This window comes from Marmota flaviventris, chromosome 14 (assembly GCF_047511675.1).
Source record: "Marmota flaviventris isolate mMarFla1 chromosome 14, mMarFla1.hap1, whole genome shotgun sequence".
NCBI lineage: Eukaryota > Metazoa > Chordata > Mammalia > Rodentia > Sciuridae > Marmota > Marmota flaviventris.
This window is the reverse complement of record NC_092511.1, coordinates 33,950,355-33,969,882: the sequence shown is the minus strand read 5'-3', so window position 1 is coordinate 33,969,882 and position 19,528 is coordinate 33,950,355. Positions and strand designations below refer to the sequence as shown.

General features: G+C 51.0%; 2 protein-coding genes across 10 annotated transcripts in view; one reads left to right on the top strand and one right to left on the bottom strand.

Moving 5' to 3' along the window:
- The window catches only part of Haao (3-hydroxyanthranilate 3,4-dioxygenase), a 35,328-nt gene extending 26,236 nt beyond the window's left edge, over positions 1-9,092 (top strand). For 2 of the 4 annotated variants that reach the window (XM_027934478.2, XM_027934479.3), the window contains 8 exons: positions 2,563-2,646; positions 2,976-3,082; positions 5,794-5,883; positions 6,165-6,208; positions 6,480-6,625; positions 8,244-8,312; positions 8,495-8,577; positions 8,678-9,092. In XM_027934478.2, the coding sequence (XP_027790279.1) occupies positions 2,563-2,646; positions 2,976-3,082; positions 5,794-5,883; positions 6,165-6,208; positions 6,480-6,625; positions 8,244-8,312; positions 8,495-8,577; positions 8,678-8,756 (702 nt within the window). In that variant the 3' untranslated portion in view covers positions 8,757-9,092. Of the gene's footprint in view, positions 1-2,562; positions 2,647-2,975; positions 3,083-5,793; positions 5,884-6,164; positions 6,209-6,479; positions 6,626-8,243; positions 8,317-8,494; positions 8,578-8,677 lie in introns of all 4 variants that reach the window. The other 2 variants (XM_071601532.1, XM_027934480.2) reach the window with 2 other exon arrangements.
- Positions 1-19,528, bottom strand: part of Mta3 (metastasis associated 1 family member 3) — a 165,408-nt gene that overhangs the window by 9,827 nt on the left and 136,053 nt on the right. For 4 of the 6 annotated variants that reach the window (XM_071601527.1, XM_071601529.1, XM_071601528.1 and 1 more), the window contains exon 17: positions 2,276-2,409. In XM_071601527.1, coding sequence (XP_071457628.1) covers positions 2,276-2,409 — 134 coding nt within the window. Of the gene's footprint in view, positions 1-2,275; positions 2,410-12,443; positions 15,805-16,849; positions 16,924-19,528 lie in introns of those variants that run through there. The other 2 variants (XM_071601530.1, XM_027934476.3) reach the window with 2 other exon arrangements.

Here is a 19,528-nt window from a genome sequence, read left to right as displayed (position 1 = left end):
TTCTTACAAATCAGCAGAATTCCTTTGGGACTGCCTACAGCCATTTGAGATTTTCTGCTGTCAGTGATTGGCTTGCTGCTCCCGGCCAGACCTGCCCCCAACACAGGACAGGCCCCTGGGTAGGGGACAAGGCTGAGGAGAACCCCACTGCCTTCTTGTTTTGTTCAGTGGTGGCTAATGCCCTGCAGCCTGCCCGGAAATGGTTTGGATCTGACCCAGACATCACCCCAGACTCTCCTCCCACCTTTCCAGATGTTTTGGGGACCTGAAGACTAGGCCCTCTCCTCAGAACTCCAGGGTCCCTCCTCCCTTCCTGAGACATATGCATACATGGGTTTTGCCTCAGCTTGGGGAGGGGATGGGACATGCTGAATTGCTCCCGAGAAGTAGTTTTTGTCTCATTTGTATTCGGTAATGTTTATAGGTGGTTTTATTTATTTGTTCTTATTTTATTTATTTATTTATTTATTTATTTATTTATTTATTTATTTATTTATTTATTTTGCAGAACTGGGGATTAAACCCAAGGGAGCTCTGCCACGGAGCTACATCTCCAGCACCCCTTTTAAAATGTTTATTATTTATTTATTTATTTATTTATTTTTGGTATCAGGAATTGAACCCAAGGGCCTTTAATCACTGAGGCCTAGCATGGATGGCAATGTCCCCTGTTCCCTGTGGGTGAGCCCTTTATTTTTTTATTTGGAGACAGGGCCTTACTAAATTGCTGAGGGCCTCTCTAAATTGCCCAGACTGGCCTTGAACTTATGACCTCCTGCCTCAGCTTCCTGAGTTTCTGGGATTACATGTTATGGGTTATTTTAAATAATGAACATAATATTGTTTATTGTAGAAGACATAATAAATATGTTTTCTGGGGGGTTCAATCCTCAACAGTGTAAAAAAAAATGTAAATTTAACATTTCCCCTCTTTTTTTAATTGTACTATGGATTGAACCCAAGGTGCTTTACCACTGAACTACACACCCAGTACTTTTTTTTTTTGGGGGGGGGGGTGGAGGGACAGGGTCTTTCTAAGTCACTGAGGCTGGCCTTTCACTTCTAATACTCCTGCCTCATCCTCTAGAGTTGCTGGGATCACAGGCATGCACCATCATGCCCAGCACATTTTGCCATTTTTATTTTTATTCAAAAGCCTATTTTTAATGGTTGCATAGTGTTCCATATTTTGAATATATCATCAAACGCTTATATTTCTTCTATTATTATTGGCATTGTTTTTGCAATTCCGACAACTGCTGATGTTAACAATTAGAGGTATATTGAGTGCTCACCCTGTGTTGAGTGTAGGCTTTACAGCAGCCTTCTGAGCAGATACTACTCACGCTGTAGAAGAGGAAACAGAGGCACAGAGAGGTTAACTGAACTGACTGAGAGCACACAGAGGCCTAGCAGACTAAGGGCCGTTGATTACTGAGGCCACATTTCTAAGATGCTATTTCCAGGGCAAAGATGTAGGTGACCTGTGTGACCTAGGACATGTCCAGTTTTAGCATGGAAGGTTCTATACCAGTGTGGACTGTGAAGATTCTTCATGCCCTATGCCATGATGCCCTTCATGGTGGCCTTGTGTCCACATGTACCCTGCAGCAGGCTTAGGGGCCACATTTCTCTAGCTTCTTCATTTCTTAATTTGTTCAGCTGGGTTTCTCTTAGTAGATGTTGTGACTGCAGCCTTTATCTCCATTAATTCCTTACATGATAATTACCACTATTATTATTAATTATTATTATTATTATTAAAAGTCCTTCAACTATTGGGTTGGGGCTTTTAACACCTGTGCAAGCAATGTATAAACTGTAGAGAGGGATCGAATCCTCCTCCTCCTCCTCCTCTTCCTCCTCCTCCTTCTCCTCCACGCTTCGCTTCCATCTCAGTAAGCATGTTAATTGGGTCTTAGGATAGAATAAGGAAATGTGGTAGGAGCCCCCCAGAAAGAGCACAGTCCCCGCCCTAGGCTGCTGACCTCCACAGCTCCCAATGCCTGAGCATCACACTGGCCGGAAGGACCAGCCCAGGCCCAGCACCGTGCACAGGCTCCAGTCCCAAAGGCAGCTTCGGGACTATCTAGCTGTGTGCCCTTGGGCAAGTTGCTCTGTGCTCTGAGCCTCAGTTTTCTTTTTCCTTCCTTTCTTTTTTCCCCCTTTGCAGAACAGGCTAACAATGCCCTTGGAAGTTGTAAAGATTTCTGATAATGTACATGAAAGAGCTTGGCACAACCCCTGGCCCCTGTGAAAGGGTGGTTCTTCTTACCTGGCTGTCTCCAAGGAGGCTCTTGCCCAGCCTCCTGCCCCCAGCGAGACACCGGCTGTTGCATCCTGGGTTATTTTGATCATCACTTGCGAGTTCGCGATGTAAGATGTGTGTCCCCTGCTGCTGCCAATGGCCTGAGTCAGGGAAGACAGAAGTGATGGAGTTGCTCATAAACCTAAGGTCTTTGGGAAGTTTCTCGGGTTTCCTAGTCAGAACTCCGGGCCTGGGCAGTGACCAAGGACCTGGAGGAGGGAGCAGGGCGTCCCAGGCTCTTTGCTGTTCCACAGGTGTTTTATCAGCTGGAAGGAGACATGGTTCTCCGAGTCCTGGAGCGGGGAAAGCACCGGGATGTGGTCATTCGGCAGGGAGAGGTGAGGCTGGATCCCAGCAGATGGGGTGGCAAAGGGCGCCAGAACAGGAGCCCACCCTGGCCACTCGCCCTAGCCTTGGCTGAGGCTCTGTCCTCCTCACACTTTCCTGCCCCTGCCTGGTCCCTGGGCACTCTCTCCTCTGGGCCACCAAGTGCTAGCACATTCCCCACCCTGGTTCCCTGGGCAGACCTAGCAGAGAGCAGGGCCTAGCATGGATGGCAATGTCCCCTGTGCCCTGCGGGTGAGCTGGGATGCCTGGGAAGCTGCAGGAGCTGATGTCTCCGTGAGGGATGGCAGCCTTGCTGGGCACCTGGTCTCCACCACTACAGATATTCCTCCTGCCTGCTGGGGTGCCCCACTCCCCGCAGAGGTTTGCCAACACCATGGGGCTGGTGATTGAGCGGAGACGGCTGGAAACCGAGCTAGATGGGCTCAGGTAAATGCCCCTGTTGGGGCCTGGGGCAAACAGCAGGCTAGTAGCAGAGGGGTGCAGCTCAATACTGCACAGAAGGAATCCCAGGTTGACTCAAGAAAGCACTTCCTGGTCACTAAGAGGGTAGAGGGGTTGGCTGCCAGATGCAATAGAGTTCTTTATTTGCTGGCTAACTGGGAGGGTGAGGGTGTTCAGTGATGGGTATGGGGGATGTTGTCTCTGCCCCATACCCAGGAGCCCATTCAGACTGATGACCCTCTGGCTGGAGTCAGAACCTGTTTTCCTACATGAGTCAGCTGGGGGGGGGGCGCTGCAGAAAGGGAGGTGGGGGACAGCCAAGAGGACCCTCTACCCAGGGCAGCCCAAGCACTGCTGCGTCTCACAACCTCAGCTTCCAGGGTCTAGTCTGGGCCAGCCCAATCCACAATAGGCACAGATAGCTGGGTAGCACCCGGCTGTGGGCCAGGCACTGGGATGGAGCTTTGTATGTATTTATTCATTGAATGTCCCCCAGATGACTCTAGGGAGTAGGTACTGTTATCTTTCATACTGGGTACAGGGAAGGGAAACTTGCTAGAGCTTAACCTTCTAGACCCTAGGAAAGCAGGGCCAAGATCAACACCAAGGAAAGAATGCAGGCCCAGCTGTGTACTCTGATTATACAGCTGTGATTCACATTTGGTCTAATCAGTTGCCCAATTGTTATCCTCTGAAAAGAGAAAGCCTCTGAAGCAAAGAGGACCAAAGATTTTTCCAAAAGTTAAACTTTTTAAAATTAATGTTTGTCCCTTTGTGCTAGAGACGGAACCTAAGGTCTTACACATGCTAAGTACATGCTCTACCACTGAGCTACACCCCAGCCCTTTCACTAAGAAAATCTAATTTTCTCATCAAGTTACTAGGGTCAGGATATTTTGGCCCACATCTTCTGCTATAATTGCTAAAATTGCCTTTTTTTTTTTTTTTTCGGTACTGGGTATTGAACCCAGGGGCACTCCACCACTGAGATACACTCCCAGCCTTTTTATTTTTCATTTTGAGACAAGGCTTCACAAAGTTGCCCTGGCTGACCTCAGGCTGAGTATCTGAGATTGCAGGTGTTTGCCACCCAGCCTGGCTCTTTTAATGGGTACTTTTTAAAAATACTTCCTTTTTTTTCCCCTTCAAATTACCTAAGTCATACACATTCACTCAAAATCTGGAAAAGTGCAGGAATGCAAAATGAAAAATAAAATTACGTCTCAGGAAAAGGATTAATGTTATGGTATATGAATTATTTCTCAAGAAAACAAAACAGACAAAAGCAAAGGGGAAGGGGGAGTGTTTGTCATCCCCAATTAAATCTAGAAGCACTTAGATTTCCACCTTTTTTCTGTGCATATCTGTACCTGACAACATTGCAGTCTTCTTGCCTGAGTGGGTTTGAATTTTGGTTTTTTTACTTAAAAAAACTCATGAGTATTTCTCTATTAAATCTTTTCAAAAAATACAATATTAATAGCTTCATAATAATCTACTGTATAATATGTTGGACAGACAGATACCTGGCCTTAGATTCTAGAAGGAGATTCTCCAAGGGACTTTTTAGAAGAAGTCTTCAGTGATGGAGAGGACAGAGTCCTCAATAACATTTTACAGCAAATTCAATATCGGATTTCATCTGGCTACTTTTGACCTTTAATAAAAGCCAGGGACTCAACATTAAAATGTCATTCTGAAGGCAATTCCTGGAGGGCACTGTAGTCCCATTATGAAGCTTTCTAGTGCCCAGCTCCATCCCAAGAGGAGTTTTAGGGTGCCAGGTGAGTGGATGCCACGTGTCTGTAGACCACCTCCATCAGCAGGACTGATTCTCTTTTTTCAGTGGGAGTTGAAGGGCAGGCAGAGCTGGCTTGGCCTAAGAACTGGGCCTGGGGATTAGGGCATTCAATTGACAGAAGCCCCTAGCACAGATGAGCTGGGCAGGGGAGTGGGGGGAGGTGGTGCAGGGACCCACTGAAGGCTGTGTATGCATGCATGTCGCCTTCCCTGGAGAAGAGGTTCAGAGATTTGCTGTGGTTCTCAAAGACAGCCATGACCCCGAGAAGACAAGAAATCCTCATTTGGGGGACATCTCTGTATGCTAGACACTGAAGTTTCTATGAACCTTGACCTTGAGCACTGCAGCTAGCCAGCCCTGGATTCAGGCTCAGCCTCAGCTTCCTTTTTGGGAAAAACACACCTGGATTAGATACTCTCCAGGCTTTTAAGACTGCCTGACTTAGGTGGTCCTGCTCATGGAGATGGTTCACAGATACACGCTGCATCCACCCAGCTCCTGGGATAGGGCTGGCCACCAAAAGCTTCATAATGGAACTTCAGTGCCCTTTCAGGCCTTTGGAGTGGCTTTTTTTTTTTTTTTTTTTTTTTTTTTTTGTAGCATTTTAATGTCAAGTCCCTGGCTTTTATTTAAGGTCAACTGTCTGACTGTAAGTCGCTCAGCTTTCCTGCGTCTCGGGGTTCTATTTGCTTTCTAGGTTGGGCACACTGATGCTTCTGAAGGGTCAGGGGTAGGTATATAAGCACTGCCCACAGGCTGCGCTGACCCAGGAAAACAGGCAGCCCCCAGCTCTGTAGGGCCAGGCCCAGAGCCCACAGGCAGAAGCAGGCCTGAGCATGGATGCCCGGGGGCTGCCCAAATGGGGAGCCAGGTTGCCTGTCCTCTGTTTTGGCAGGTACTACGTGGGGGACACCGTGGATGTCCTGTTTGAGAAGTGGTTCTACTGCAAGGATCTCGGCACCCAGTTGGCCCCCATCATCCAAGAGTGAGCCCTCAGCCCCTCGCTGTCCTGGGGCTGCACATCAGCATCTGCTGGCCTGGTGCCACCATGCCTGGGAATTAGGGAGAAAGTCTCCCCTCCTGCTGGGGGTTGGGGCTGGAGGGAGCCACTGGAGAGACTGCTCCACAGAGCTGGGAGGGAAAGTGTGTGAGGGCCCCACAAGTGTGTGTGGGCTCCTGCACCCAACAGTGTATGGCGTGTGTGTCTCCCCGGCTACTCAAGCAGGAATACCTGCCATTCCTTTCTCCTCCCTGTTGTCCCTGCAGGTTCTTCCGCTCCGAGCAGTGCAGAACAGGAAAACCCATCCCTGGTGAGGCCACTGGCAACCATCTTCCCCCTCACTCCCTTTCCACAATAGGATGGGTTTTGGCCCTAGATCCCAGGAGTCTCTTTTTGGGTACTCTGCCCAGTACTCAAGGTACTGAGGGAGATGGCACTGAATGGTACCCTTGCGTGGCTACTAGTAATTGAGTTGGATCCAGGGCCTGGTCAATTGAGAGCTGGGCTCTCTGGATCTGTGCCTCTGGGCCTGGGGAGGCTGAGCCCAGAGGACACTGACCATAATCACACCTTGGATGCAGACCAACTGCTCAAGGAACCACCATTTCCTCTGAGTACACGATCTATCATGGAGCCCGTGTCCCTGAAGGCTTGGCTGGATGGCCACCGCAGGGAGCTGCAGGCAGGCAGATCCATCAACCTGTTTGGGGACACCTATGAGACACAGGTAATGCTGCCTCCTCCCTCACTCAAAGAGCAAGGGCTTTGCTATGGCTGGAGGCTTCATGCTCCCAAGTAATCTCTCTTTGCTTTCAGCTTCCTGAGCATCTGCAGCTTACCTCCTGCTAGGAATTCTGAGCTTTTGGTCAGTCACATCCTGGAAGCTGGAGATCTGTTTGGGATAAGGATTGGGTAGACATGCTCAGAGAAAGAGCCAAACACAGCTGACCTTTCATTCACCATTTATTGAGTGCCTATTCTGTCTCAGGCTTTGGCAGAAGAGCAGGATGGAGTCACTGCCTCACAGAGTGTGTGGTCTAGCCAAGTTCTCAGACAAGTTAATCCACAACTGCCACAATAGTGAGATACATTATTTGATAGAGAAGCTACAAGAAGCCAGAGGAGGTAAAGGAACAATTCCAATAGGGAGAGAAGTCAACAAAGGCTTCCTGGAGGAGGTTATAGGCAAGTTGAGTTTAAAGCTGGTTTAAAGGCATTTGCAAAGGTTGGAAAGGGAGGTGGAGAGGATGTTCTAGATGAGAGAGAAACAGAAGCAAAGGCATGAAGGCTTGAACCAGTCTGGACTGCAAGCTGGACAGCAAGTTCCAGATTTGGCTGGAGCACTGAGCACAAGCCCTTTTTGGCCCTGGTTGCTGACCATGCACCTCTGCTGAGGTTGTTGAGAGCTGGGGTGGGGAAGGGGAGGCAGGGGGCCAGGCAGTAGACCGTGAAGCAGTACGCAGGGCCCAAGTCCCGGCGGGTCTGCTGGTCTGGCAAGGTGGAAGAACTTGTCCTAGAGGCAATGGGGCTTCAAGCGTTGAAGCAGAGGAACCAGGAGACCAGAGTAGTGTTTCAAAAAGATCACCCTGTACTTTGCGGGGACTGATCAGGAGGGCAGCAGGGTGAGCTGCCTGCAGGCTGGTGGTTCCCTTGTGTTGCAGTTTGCCCTGGCACATCCCATTTGGGCAGGATTAGTGCCCCCAGGAAGCCATGCTCACTGGGCACAGGCCTGCCCTTAGAGGTCTGGCCTGCTTCTTCTTGGTACTACAGCTGCCCGGAGCTTAGGCAGAGTTATGAGAGTAGAAGGTGGACCCCGAATCCCGTCCCACCCCCTCATGCAGCAGTGGTGTCTGGCCCTGCACCCGCCTGCTGGCCTGCATCTGCCACTTTCACACCCTGATCTCACCTGTTTACACCAACAAATAGTCACTGAGCACAGAGGCTGCAGGCTTTCAGGCCAGCACAGGTGGAAAGCCCTCAGCCTGGCTCTCCTCATCCCTCTTCAAACTTCGGCCAGACTCATAACACCCCACAGAGGAAGGGAGGTGGGCACCCTGTAGGAAGCTGAGGTGTGTGTCCCTAGTGTGCCCTGGCGCATGCTCAGGTGAGCAACTTGAGAGGAACCTCGGATGCGTTTGTGGAGGCAGGCCTGCATGATGCCCAGGAACACATGGGCTGCAGGGAGGTCTTCTTCTCCACGTTCTGGTTTCTGCCCCGCACACAGGATGCGGCTAGTATAGGCCCCACCCCTGCCCCACTTAGGTCTGGTGTCTGGGGGTCAGGTTCAAGGCCATCTCTCAAGTGGGGTAGGAAGCAGCAGAAAAATCTGTTTCACCTCCCACCAGGTAATCGTCCATGGGCAAGGCAGGAGTAGAGGCCTGGAACAGGACGTGGATCTGTGGCTGTGGCAGCTGGCAAGTGGGGCCCAGGGAGAGGGTGGCACCACCTCCTGTCCATGGGGATCAGGCTGTTACTGGGCTCGTGCTCCCATGGAGGGCCCTGCTCTCAGGTCTCCTTTCAAGGCAGACTTGGGGACTTTCAGACAGATGTTGAGGCCCGACGTCCTCTATTGGATTCTCCTGCTCTTCTTTCATAGGAAGGCTCCTCAGTGGTGACACTGGGGGAAGAGCACTTGGGCCTGGCCCCAGATGACAGCCTCCTGGTGCCAGCTGGGACCTCGTGAGTAAAAGGGGGGATCCCAAACTGTGGGTCTGCCTTCCTTTCCCTGGAATCCTCAGGGTCTGGCTTTGCCTGACCCCGGCCCATCTGTCCCTCCCAGGTACGTGTGGGAGCGAGCGCAAAGCTCTGTGGCCCTGTCTGTGACTCAGGACCCTTCCCGCAAGAAGTGCCTGGGGTGATGTCTTGCTGTGGGCCCAAAGCAGTCACCATGTGCCTGAGTGCTATCCCGAGAGCCACCCCTGCCAAACAACTCTCCCAACCTCCACAGATTCTCCATGCACATTGGCTGAGCACCTCAGTGTGCCCCCTGCTGAGCCCTGGACATTGCCATCATTCACCCTCCTGCCATTCCCAGCCCAGAATGCCAGGCTCCTAGGGTCCCTGTAACTTCCCTTCCCCTCTAAAGCCATCAGCCCCTGTGGTTGAACATGTGGTGTGCCATCCCATCCCTCTGTCCCCACGGATCCACTGCCCACCACTGAGAAGGACCTTAATAAAGGCTTCCTGGAGAACAAGCACCTGGGGGTCTCCACACACACAGGCATCATGAGTGGCCCACCCTACGTGCTCCCCAGTGACTTGTTACATCTGTAGTGTCAGGGCACCAGGTGACGAGGGACATGGTAGAGTCTGTCACTGGGTATTCCAGCTGGTGGATGGGCATTCCTCACTGTGTGTGACCCCTACCACAGTTGAGGTCATCTCTCTCCCTCTTCCTCTGTTCCCATATATTTTACATATACTACTCCTGCTCCTGCAGGAGCCAAGAAGAGAATAGGGAATATCCCAGGACATGGGTCAGGGCACAGCAGCTGAAAGAGGGTCTTAGTCCAGGTACATGAGGTGGGGATCCCAGATAGGAAATGATGAAAATTAGCCCTTCTACTTTTTTTGTTTTTTAACATTAGCTCTGTGCCAGGGAATCCCCTGGCAGTTTTTACATAAATTATTATTTCATTTTCTCCTCATGGCTCTCCAACAAGGTGGCAGCGCCCAAATGGTACAGATGAGGCCCGGGGAAGTTTGGGAATCAGACGGTGCTTCCTGAACAGGCCTGTCTGCACTCGGACCTCAGGCTGGTCTCTCCACCGTGCCCCTTTTGTGGTTGCAGCCCGTCTACCCTCAGCTTGCCCAGACTGGAGCACAGGGCAGCGGTGAGACCTGGAGGATCTGTGGGAGAGTGGTTGCCACCATACCTGGGAACCAGAGGCCTGTCCAACGTGGCAGCACAAGGCACAGGGCAGAAGCTGTCAGGCCCTGGAACCTGGAATCACAGCCTCCTGTTGTCTCAGGTTTTCAGGAGCCTGGGGTCTCACCTGCACACAGGACTGGACACGGGAGACAGGAACTGTACTATGGTCAAAGCCAATCCCTTTCTGCAGTGAATGCTGGGTGGGGGAGGGTTGACAAGGGGATTCAAGGACTGAGGTTGTTCTGTTTGGGAGACAAGTCCCCAGACCCCCATACCAAAAAAAAAGAAAGAAAAAAAAAAGTGCAGCAGGGTTAGATGGTACATTCCTGCAATCCCACCTACTCAGGAGCGTGAGGCAGGAGAATTGCAAGTTCAAGGCCAGCCTGGGCAAATTAGCAAGACCCTGTAGCACATCCAGGGTTCCCTACTGTTGTATGTTGGTTATGGAGTCGTATGCATGCACTGAAAGTATTGGGGTGATAAAAAAGTGAAGGGAGACAATGAAAGGGATGCAGAGGTGACTGCTACTATGTCCAAAATTGTTTTCCTGAAAAAAATCTGTGTCATCTCGGAATGTTGGTGTAGCTCTGAGAATAGAGGGGTTAGTGCACGAAGACTGGAAAGTCATGTGCGACCACAGCTTCCAGTGCTCAAGAGGCTCAGAGAGGATGGCTAAGATGTCACCCTCTAAGAAGAGCACTGGACTTGACAATCAGATGGTCATTAGTGACTTGATGGAGAGGCTGCAGGAGGGGCAGAAGGGGAGCCACAGAGCACTTTAAGGAATTGAGGAATTCATGAGATTTGAAGTCATGGAGACAATTCCTTCCTCTTTCAACAAATTTGCCAATAAGGGGCTGAGATGAAGCTAAGTAGAGGACAGAGGTTTTGGTGGTTGACATTTCTATTGTTTCCTGGACTGAATGGAGAGATTTAATATAGTGGCAGGAGAAGAAAGGAACGATAAGAATGAGATGATAAAGCAATTCATACTATGAGTGCCAGGCCCTCTTCTAAGCACCTTACACATCCCAATTTCTTTAGTCCTATAAGGTAGACACTATTATTACCCATATTACAGATGAAAACATTGAGACCCAGAGAGGTTGAGGGACTTGCCCAATGCTACACTGCTAGTAAGTACCAGTCTGGTCTGGGTCAGGATACTCTACTGCAAGGCCCTAGGGAGTGGGTGGGTGGATACAACCTATGGGTAGCAGGAGGGTCTGATTATGAGAGGTAGCAGGTCACCTCCTCTGGTGAGGAGAATGGTACTATTTCAGAGTCTTGGGGAAGAAAGCTGACAGGATTATTAGGAGGCTTGGCTCTGTGTGAAGAGGGCTTAGAGATGACACAGGACTAAAGTGGCTCATTCTGGGAATAAGAAAACAATCTCCCAAAGAACCTGTAAAAGGGTCACTAAGCAAGGAGCCAGCAGGGCACAGTGGTGCACACCTGCAATCCCAGCAACTTGGGAGGCTGAGGCAGGAGGATCTCAAGTTGCAGGTCAGCCTGGGCAACTTACCAAGGACCAGTCTCAAAAAATAAAAAAAGCTGGGTATAGCTCAGGGGTAGAGCATCCCTGGGTTCAAACCCCAGTACCAAACAGAACAAAATGCAAATGGACCGGGGTGTAACCTAGTAGTAGAGCACTTGCCTAGCATGTGCTAGGCCCTGGGTCCCATCCCCAGCACTGGAAAACCAAGAAGCCAAAAGAGGCCTGGAGAGTTGAGCAGCCACAGCTCTAGAGGAGTTGTCAGGGTTTCTGCATGAACCTCTGCAGCTCCGGACCACTTCAGAGCAAGGGCAACTCATCCAGAAGAGGAGAAGCAGCTCCCCAGGAAGCCTGAGCATTAAAATGCGGCCCTGGCCTGGAATTAGGGGTGGCCCTCCTGGAGAGGCAGGGCATGCAACACTAGTGACAGATGACCTCCCAGGAGGGAGGCAGTACAAGTTGGGGTAGACGCACCAGAACCGCGCAGCACCTGAGGGATTCCACTAGGGAGGGGCCTCTGTGTTCTTCCCTGAGGGTTCTCTCTGCTTCCACAAAATCTCCCCTGACCATCATCCAGCGGTACTGACCCCTCCATCCCAGAACTCCTGCACACTACCAACATGGCCTTAATCTCAACTTTTCCTCTCTCCAAGAACCTGGACACGTCCTACTTCTCCATGGAAACCCTTGGAAGAAACTCAGTGCCAGCTTTTTGTCTTTCACCTCTCATAAAACCCAGCAAATAAGGGTCACACACAGGGGTCACCTCATCTTTCTCTGTGGTAACCTTGACAGAGAAACTAAAAGAGGGCAGTGGGACAGGGAAGCCCTGTGCTGAGCCACAGAAGCCCCCTCAATGTGCCATTCCAAGCTCCCTGGCACGGGTACCCAGAACTGGTACAACTGTGACTCCTTGGGGTAGTTACTAGGGAAAGGTCTGCCTGCTGTTCTTTCTACCCCCAAGACCTAGGGGGTGCAGGGTCAGGATGTGACATGAGAAAACACAGTCCCTCAGTAGAGAAAGGCTCCTGGGAGTCTGGTGTGACTGGGGACACAATCAAACTGGCCTGGCCTCATTACCTGAGACAAGGACCTCCTGACATGGAGTCCTGGGGTGTGTGCGCCCAGAGCCTCAGAGCTGAGCCACCGTTCCAGTCAAGGAGAGCACAAAGCCAGGCGTTATTTCCAGAAATTTATTGGAAACACAATACAAACTGATTAGTAGATGGCATCTCCTTAGACAGACGGTCCACACTGGCATTACGCTGGAATGAATTATCCTGGGGAAGCACTTACGAGCACGGAAGCATGCCCTGGGTTAGGGGTCTCTGGTCTGGAGAACCAGAGACACAGGGGAGAGGAACAGGAGGGCACAAAGAAAACTGGGACATGGCTTTCCTAAGGGGAGTAGGGAGGTGGGCTGCTAAATGAGTAAATCCCCCAAAGGAAACCAGGAAAAACTGCGAAGAATGAAGGCTCCCTCCCTCCCCAAAGCACTGTTCCTCCAGGTGGAGGATAAAGAATCCACAAAGACCCAAGGGGGCAGCTCTGTCTCCTTCACCAGGGTCCAGAACAGCAGCATGAACACTGGGATGGGACACGACATGAGCAGGCAGGGCATAAACCCAGGCTGCTGGCCCTCAGGCCTGCTCCTGGCCTGTCCTCCAGCTGCTCTGCCCTACCACACGCTGGGGGCTGACCCTGCGGGTTGCTGTCCCCGGCTCCCAGGGAAGCTGGCTTCTGGCTGGGGTTAGCTAACATGAGGCACCGCAGAAATCTGGAGGGCAAGAAGGGAGCGGTTAAGCTCCTTCTCCCCTTCTCTCCACAGGGAGCCTTTCTGACAGGGACTGTCAAAATATATAGACCCTAGGTGTGCCTTTGGGGTCTATATTTTGTCCCTGGTGAGCAGAACTCTCTCTGCTTCCTGGCTGTCCTGAAGGACTCAGGGTGTGGGCGCTTCCTTGTTCCCCAATTCACATCTCTGGTCTTTTTTCTGTTTTTTTTTTTTTTTTTTTTTCTGTGACAAATCTGAAATAAGCCCCTATGTTTGAAATACGGGGTGTGGTTTCTGCTTTCCCAGATGGGCCCTGAGTGACAGAAACTGGGCTGTGGACTAGGCAGAACAGTGAGAGGTCCCAGCAACAGCCTGCAGTCCTCTCTTCCCCACAGTTAGGACATCAGAGGTGGTGCAGCGACTCGGGGGGTGCTGCCTGCTGAGTTCGTGCCTTCGCCCAGGAAGCAGCACCACGGACGTCTGGGCTGTGCAGATAGTCTCAGCACGTCCACTTACACACTCCTGAACAATGGTGGCAGGCGTAACCACACAGGAGGGCAACGCGGTGGTGCTAAGGGCTTGTTATGGTTTGGCTGTGAAGTGTGAAAGCTCATGTGTGAAGGAATGCAAGAATGTTCAGAGGCGTTGTGATTATGTGATCTATAAGGTCATCAGTGGATTAATCCACTAGGTGGATTGATAATTTGAAAGGACTACTGTACTGGGTGGTGATTATAGGCAGGCAAAGAATGGCTGGAGGAAGTCGGTCACTGGGGGGTGTGCCTTTGGGGTCTATATTTTGTCCCTGGTGAGCAGAACTCTCTCTGCTTCCTGGCTGTCATGAATAGAGCAGTCTTCCTCTGTATCCTTTGACCATGATGTTCTGCCTTACCTGAGACCCAAAGCAATGGATTCAGCCAATCACAGCCAATTGTTTGCTACCAGTGGTCCACGTGATGCGGGTTAGGTGCGGGAAGTGAGGGGTGAGCACCCCTGTCCCCTGTATCCACATGTTACAGTCAAACCAGGCCAGGTGCACAGATAGTTTTGTGTGTTTTCTTTTTCTTTAGAGAAGAAACCTCAGAGGCCCGCTGCCTCTTCCCCCAGAGTCTCTGCTGAAGGGACGTCTCTGTGGGAACCCTGGGGAAATGCCTGGTATCTGTACCACCTGTCTCATGGAGCCCTGTGACACAGGCCCCTCTCCCACAGAGGCCCCTAAGTCCAGGACTGCCCCAAGGGTCATCGGTGGTGGGAACATGGCTGGTCACCGGCTCAGACACCTACACTGAGAAGCAACTCCTCAGAGAAGCCAAGATTGGGCAGGGACGGGCAGATGGAGATTGAGCATCTCCTCAGCCATCGTACATCTTGTTTTCCTCAGAGCCAAGCCAGCCTCAGAGGACAGACTTCCAATGTCATCCTCATTTCTGTGACACCTCACTCTTCCTGGAGGTCAGGTCAATTGTTGCCACTCTGTCTTGCGACAACCTGTTTGGGGCACCTCACATGCCATCCACCTGCCCCTCCCCAACTGCAGCCCCCAAGAAACTGGGAGGTCAGACTCCAGTTGTTTTTCCACAGAGCCTTGAGGCCCACCCTGCTGATGGAGGGTAGGGGAGCGCTGGGCTCGGGCTGCTCAAGAAGCTAATGGCACTGAGTGGTTCCAATGCCCGCAGCTGTGTGCACAGATGGCAGAGTGGCCAGCTGGAATGCCACCAAGGGCTGTGCCCAGGGAAGGCAGGTAGAGCCCAAGCCAGTAAATCAGGCAGGTCTCCTGGGGCTGAGGCATATATGCCTACAGAAACACTGGCCAGAGAGGTGGGGACCATGCAGCCACCTACAGACTCATACCTGCAAACAGTCCTTCACCCCACTTTCCTTAGGCCCAGCAGAATCTGACTGCCTCAAATAAACCTGGGTGATTGAGGACCCGCTGTGGACCCACCTGGCTACAGCTTGTCAGCTGATTCAGCGGTAAGGGAACAGGGCAATAAGCAAATGGCTTGTCACAGTGATGCACACACTTGGCATGTTTAACACCTGCTCTCGATAGAGACTCCAGGGGAACACAGAACCAGAGAGAACACCAGCCTCCCCGCAGCAACGAACCAGATGCCCAGCAGAGCCCGGGGCTTGCCTCATCTTCGGATCACTGTGCAGCAGGGGCTGGGAGTGGGATGGAGTCCGGGATGCGGGGGTCAAGACTAACATTTCCCCAGTTAAAAAAAAAAAAAAAAAGCAGCCTATTGAGAAAATGCCAAGTGACAGGAACAGCGAGGATGGGGAAATACCATGAGCTGCGTAAACACCAGCACATTTCTTAAGAAAAATGCACTCAGAAAGCTGCCACATCCCTCCTGTGCATAACTATACAGCATAAAACAGAGCAGGACAGACACATGCAGGGCAGCAGGGCTCCAAGCTCTCAGCAGCCTCCATCGCCCGAGGCCACCATTCCTGGGGAGTGTGGCACCAATAAGCGAGGAGGAGTGGCTCCTGCCCCCCCTCGGTTCTCAGGCAGGTCTGCTGGGGACAAGAGGTCTCTGAGAAGGAAGCCAGGCGCTGCTGGTTCACAGGTGGAGGTGCAGATTTGGAACCTGCACTCCTACAGTTTCTTCCCTCCCCATCGGGTCTCCGTGGGGTACACACGGGGGTCTCCAGCCGCCTCCTTCCCAGGCACAGCTGTGAACATCAGCAGGACAGTAGCGAGTCTTGGATTGTAGGATGGAACAGGGATCGCTCAGTCTGACACACAACAAGTGAGTTCTGGAAAAGGGAAGAAATAGGTCAAGGTTGAGCAAGAGAGAAGCAAGACAAGAGGGATCATGGGATTAGCCCTCCCACCATGACATCCTTCAGGGAAGGGAACCCAGCACCAACAAATGCTCACAATGTAGTTTAAGACTGGACAGGCCGTCCATGGCGGCACACACCTGTAGTCCCAGTGGCTTGGGAGGCTGAGACGGGAAGATTGCAAGTTCAAAGCCAGCCTCAGCAATGGCGAGGCGCTAAGCAACTCAGTGAGAACCTGTCTCTAAATAAAATGCAAAACAGGGCTGGGGATGTGGCTCAGTGATTGAGTGCTCCTGAGTTCAATCCCCAATACCTCCCCCCAAAAAAGACTGAACCAGAGGGGAAGTTTAGTAAGTTAAGAAGATATCCGATGTGCTAAAGCATCTGGAAAGTGGGTTTTGGATGGGCAGACAGAATGAACACAGCCAGGTGGCCCAGCACAGCAGGCCCTTCCACACCTATCACCAGACCTTGGGGAACTTCCCTGAGACAAAAGAACAGGGAGCACAGCTGGCAGGGAGGAGGCACAATCCTATCTTCAGAAATCATAATTAATCATCATGACGTGGGCACTCCCTGGTGATGACCACCCTGTGTGTGTGTGTGTGTGTGTGTGTGTGTGTGTGTGTGTGTGTAGATGTAGCCCAGGGCTCTGCACACACCAGGGAAGCACTCTACCACTGAGCCACATCCCCTGTGGACACATTCTTTGTAGAGGGGAGTGAAGTTCGGACCCCAGCAGTGTCACAGGGTCAGAACCTGTTCCTATGCCCCTCTACTTCTCCCCAAACTTTCGACTCTCCTTTCTCCAAGCTCAGCATCTAGGGCTTTGCAAAGAGATGCATATATGAGCAGACCTGGCCTGTGAGCTGGGTCATCACCAGCTCATGCGACCCAGCAACAGTGAGACCTTTTCCTTGGTCACTAGGAAAGTGGCTGGGAGGGAGGGGGTTTTTGCTCAGACAACATCTCTCCCATCATGCACTCTGCAGCCAGGAAAGGACCCAGGGACGCTCACCTTCACAGCCTTGTACCACGCTGAGGAAGGGTTGCAGGATGGAGTGGAGCTGTGCCTTCACTTCATGAGCCTTTCTAGAATAGGGAAGGCACATGTACACAGCCTGGTATTTGATATGGGCTCAGTAAAAATATATTAAAGAATCAGATAAATTCAGTTTAGGGATCAATAAACATTTGCTTTACTGAACTTACTGTAGGTTATATAACTGCTTTATTTAACCTTCACCAGAACCTTGGGAGGATTAGAAAGGTTAGGAACTTGTTCAGGGTCACACAGGTGAGTAAGGCCAGGGGTCAGGATCTGAATACAGATCTTCTTAATTCAGTCAAGTTTTTCCTGCTATACCAAAAAGTACATCATCCCTCCAGCCCAGTATTCTGATAACAGCCCAGTAAGAACTCGCTGCCCCTTTCAGTGTCTAAGTTGAAGGCTATGCACATCAGTATCTCTCAGAAGTTTGTCCCCCCCGCCCAGCCCTTTTCTGCAGAAAAGACGGCGGGGGTGGGGGGAGGACTCTGTCACCCATTTGTCTAAAGCTCTGAAGAATGTAAACCACGTGCCAGAAGAGCCATTTGTATTGAATTCCACCATGGTAAATTTGTGCTAAACTTACCTGCTTCAGTTTCAAAGGTAACCCTCTCCCCCGCTAAGTAGCTCAGAGTCTGGCAGCCAAGCTCAACACCCGCCTTCTCTACACTGGCCATGGTTTTAAGTCAAGATGTGCCATCTCTCTGCATCCCAGCTGGAGTGCTTCCCACCTGCCATTGTAAGGCGACCACCTCGCCATGCCCTGCTCAGAGTTCCCCCAGCCCACTTTGTTTCCTTGAAGCAAGAAACAAAAGCCACCTGCAGTCCCCAGATACAGAGGTCCCCGCATGGCAGCATTGGCAGAGGGCCCCAGGAAAAGGTCTAATGAGTCTCAGGTTTCCTTCCTAGACTCAGATGTAGCCCAAATCATTTCCCTTTTTTGCTTATTCTCAAATGCATTCATTTACATTTGCCACTTTTGTATGTATTAATCCTGACTCATAATAAGCAGTTATTTTGTTTTTTGGAAAATGTTCTCTGTTGCTTTGGCTACTTAAAGGACTTGAAGTCCAGGGGCTTGGAGCTTCTGCATTCTAATCAGTCCGTGCACAGAGAGCAACCTCTCATAAGGCTTCTAGCCATGAGCTTCTGAGGTGGCTTCCTTCCCTTTAAGAAGCGGAGGAAACTGCCATTGGGACTGCGGAGGCTGGAAGCAGAAGACACAGACCGCGCGCCCAGAAAGCCAGACTTGAGGCTTGGAGCATGGAAAGGCAAGAGCAGAGTTTGTCCCCAGAGTCGTCAAAGGGCTCTGGAAGTGGGGGAGGGAGGCTGAAACAGCCCCAGAGCTCAACTGACTTCTAACCCCTGGGCCACTGTCGACCGACCTCCTTCCAGTGTGAATGTTTATGCTCTGAAGAGGACAAAACTAAGGGTCTCAGGCACAAGGCAAGGCACAAAGCCCACTTGAGGCAGAGAGATGAAGTGAACGCAGGCCTACTAAATGATGCGCCTGCAGCGCTCTTCCTACAGAGCTCCCGGAATACAGACCAACTCCACACTCTGAGAAAAGAGCCAGGAAGAAGGCAAACTGGACTATACATGGAGAGGAAAACCTAAGAACAAAAACCACTACCAATATCCTCAAAGAAGTACCCACGAAACATAAGCAGTAACTTATTTAATTTTATTTTATTCAAATGAGAGAACCAAGGGGCTCACAGAAGGAGGGCTTTACTGAACTTACTGTAGGTTATATAAACTGCTTTAGGGGGAAACTCTAGATGTTCAGAAAAGAGTGGTAGAGCGCTTGCCTGGCACGAATGAGGCACTGGGTTCGGTCCTCAGCACCACATAAATAAATAAAATGAGGGTATTGTGTCCATCTACAACTAAAACAAACAAAGCTCATGGAAGAACCGAGGAGTTCTGCTTTCTATAATGGTAGGCTGATTTATACATGGCTAACCCTGCAGCCAACAAACTCTGGACAAAACATGAAACCAACTATTTGGAAGTATGGGAGAGCAGCCAAAACAAGACAAAAATCGGAAAGCTGTGACCCCAGAACAAAATGAGGTAGGTGAGAACCACTTTGAACCGGCTTCCACTGGAGCACTTCCACAGCTCAGGCTGAGGAGTGAGGGGAGAGGTCAAGGTCACCAGTGCTGGTGGCTGGAAATTGAGGGAGGAGATCTTGGAAAGGAAAGAAAACAGACAAGGGGAGCCCAGGCCAGTTCCCCCCAAATTACTGGCTGATTTCTGAACTACCTAGGGATAGAGAGAGACGGAGGAGCCCTGGGAATCATCAGCCCAAGGCTCCAAGAGCCCAGCAGTGACCCCAGCGTGTGTGGAGCCCTCGGAGGGCGGAGTTTGGAGTTGAAGTTCTACCAAGTTAGAGTGGACACACACCCGCTCCCCAAGCAAAACCCAACAGACTCATGGGAGAAACAAAACTCTGATTGGAAAAACGAAGCTGAAAAAGTCTCCCAGAGGGCAGAGTAAAAAGACACCAATATGAAAACTGCAAAGAAAAAAGAAGGCAGTAGAGGGCCAGCCCAGGAAGTTGATATCCCAATATTCTGCGCATTTTTTTCTGTGGAGTGTCCCCCCAAATGCCCTCAGTGTGGGGGGCTCTATTTTTCCCCACTG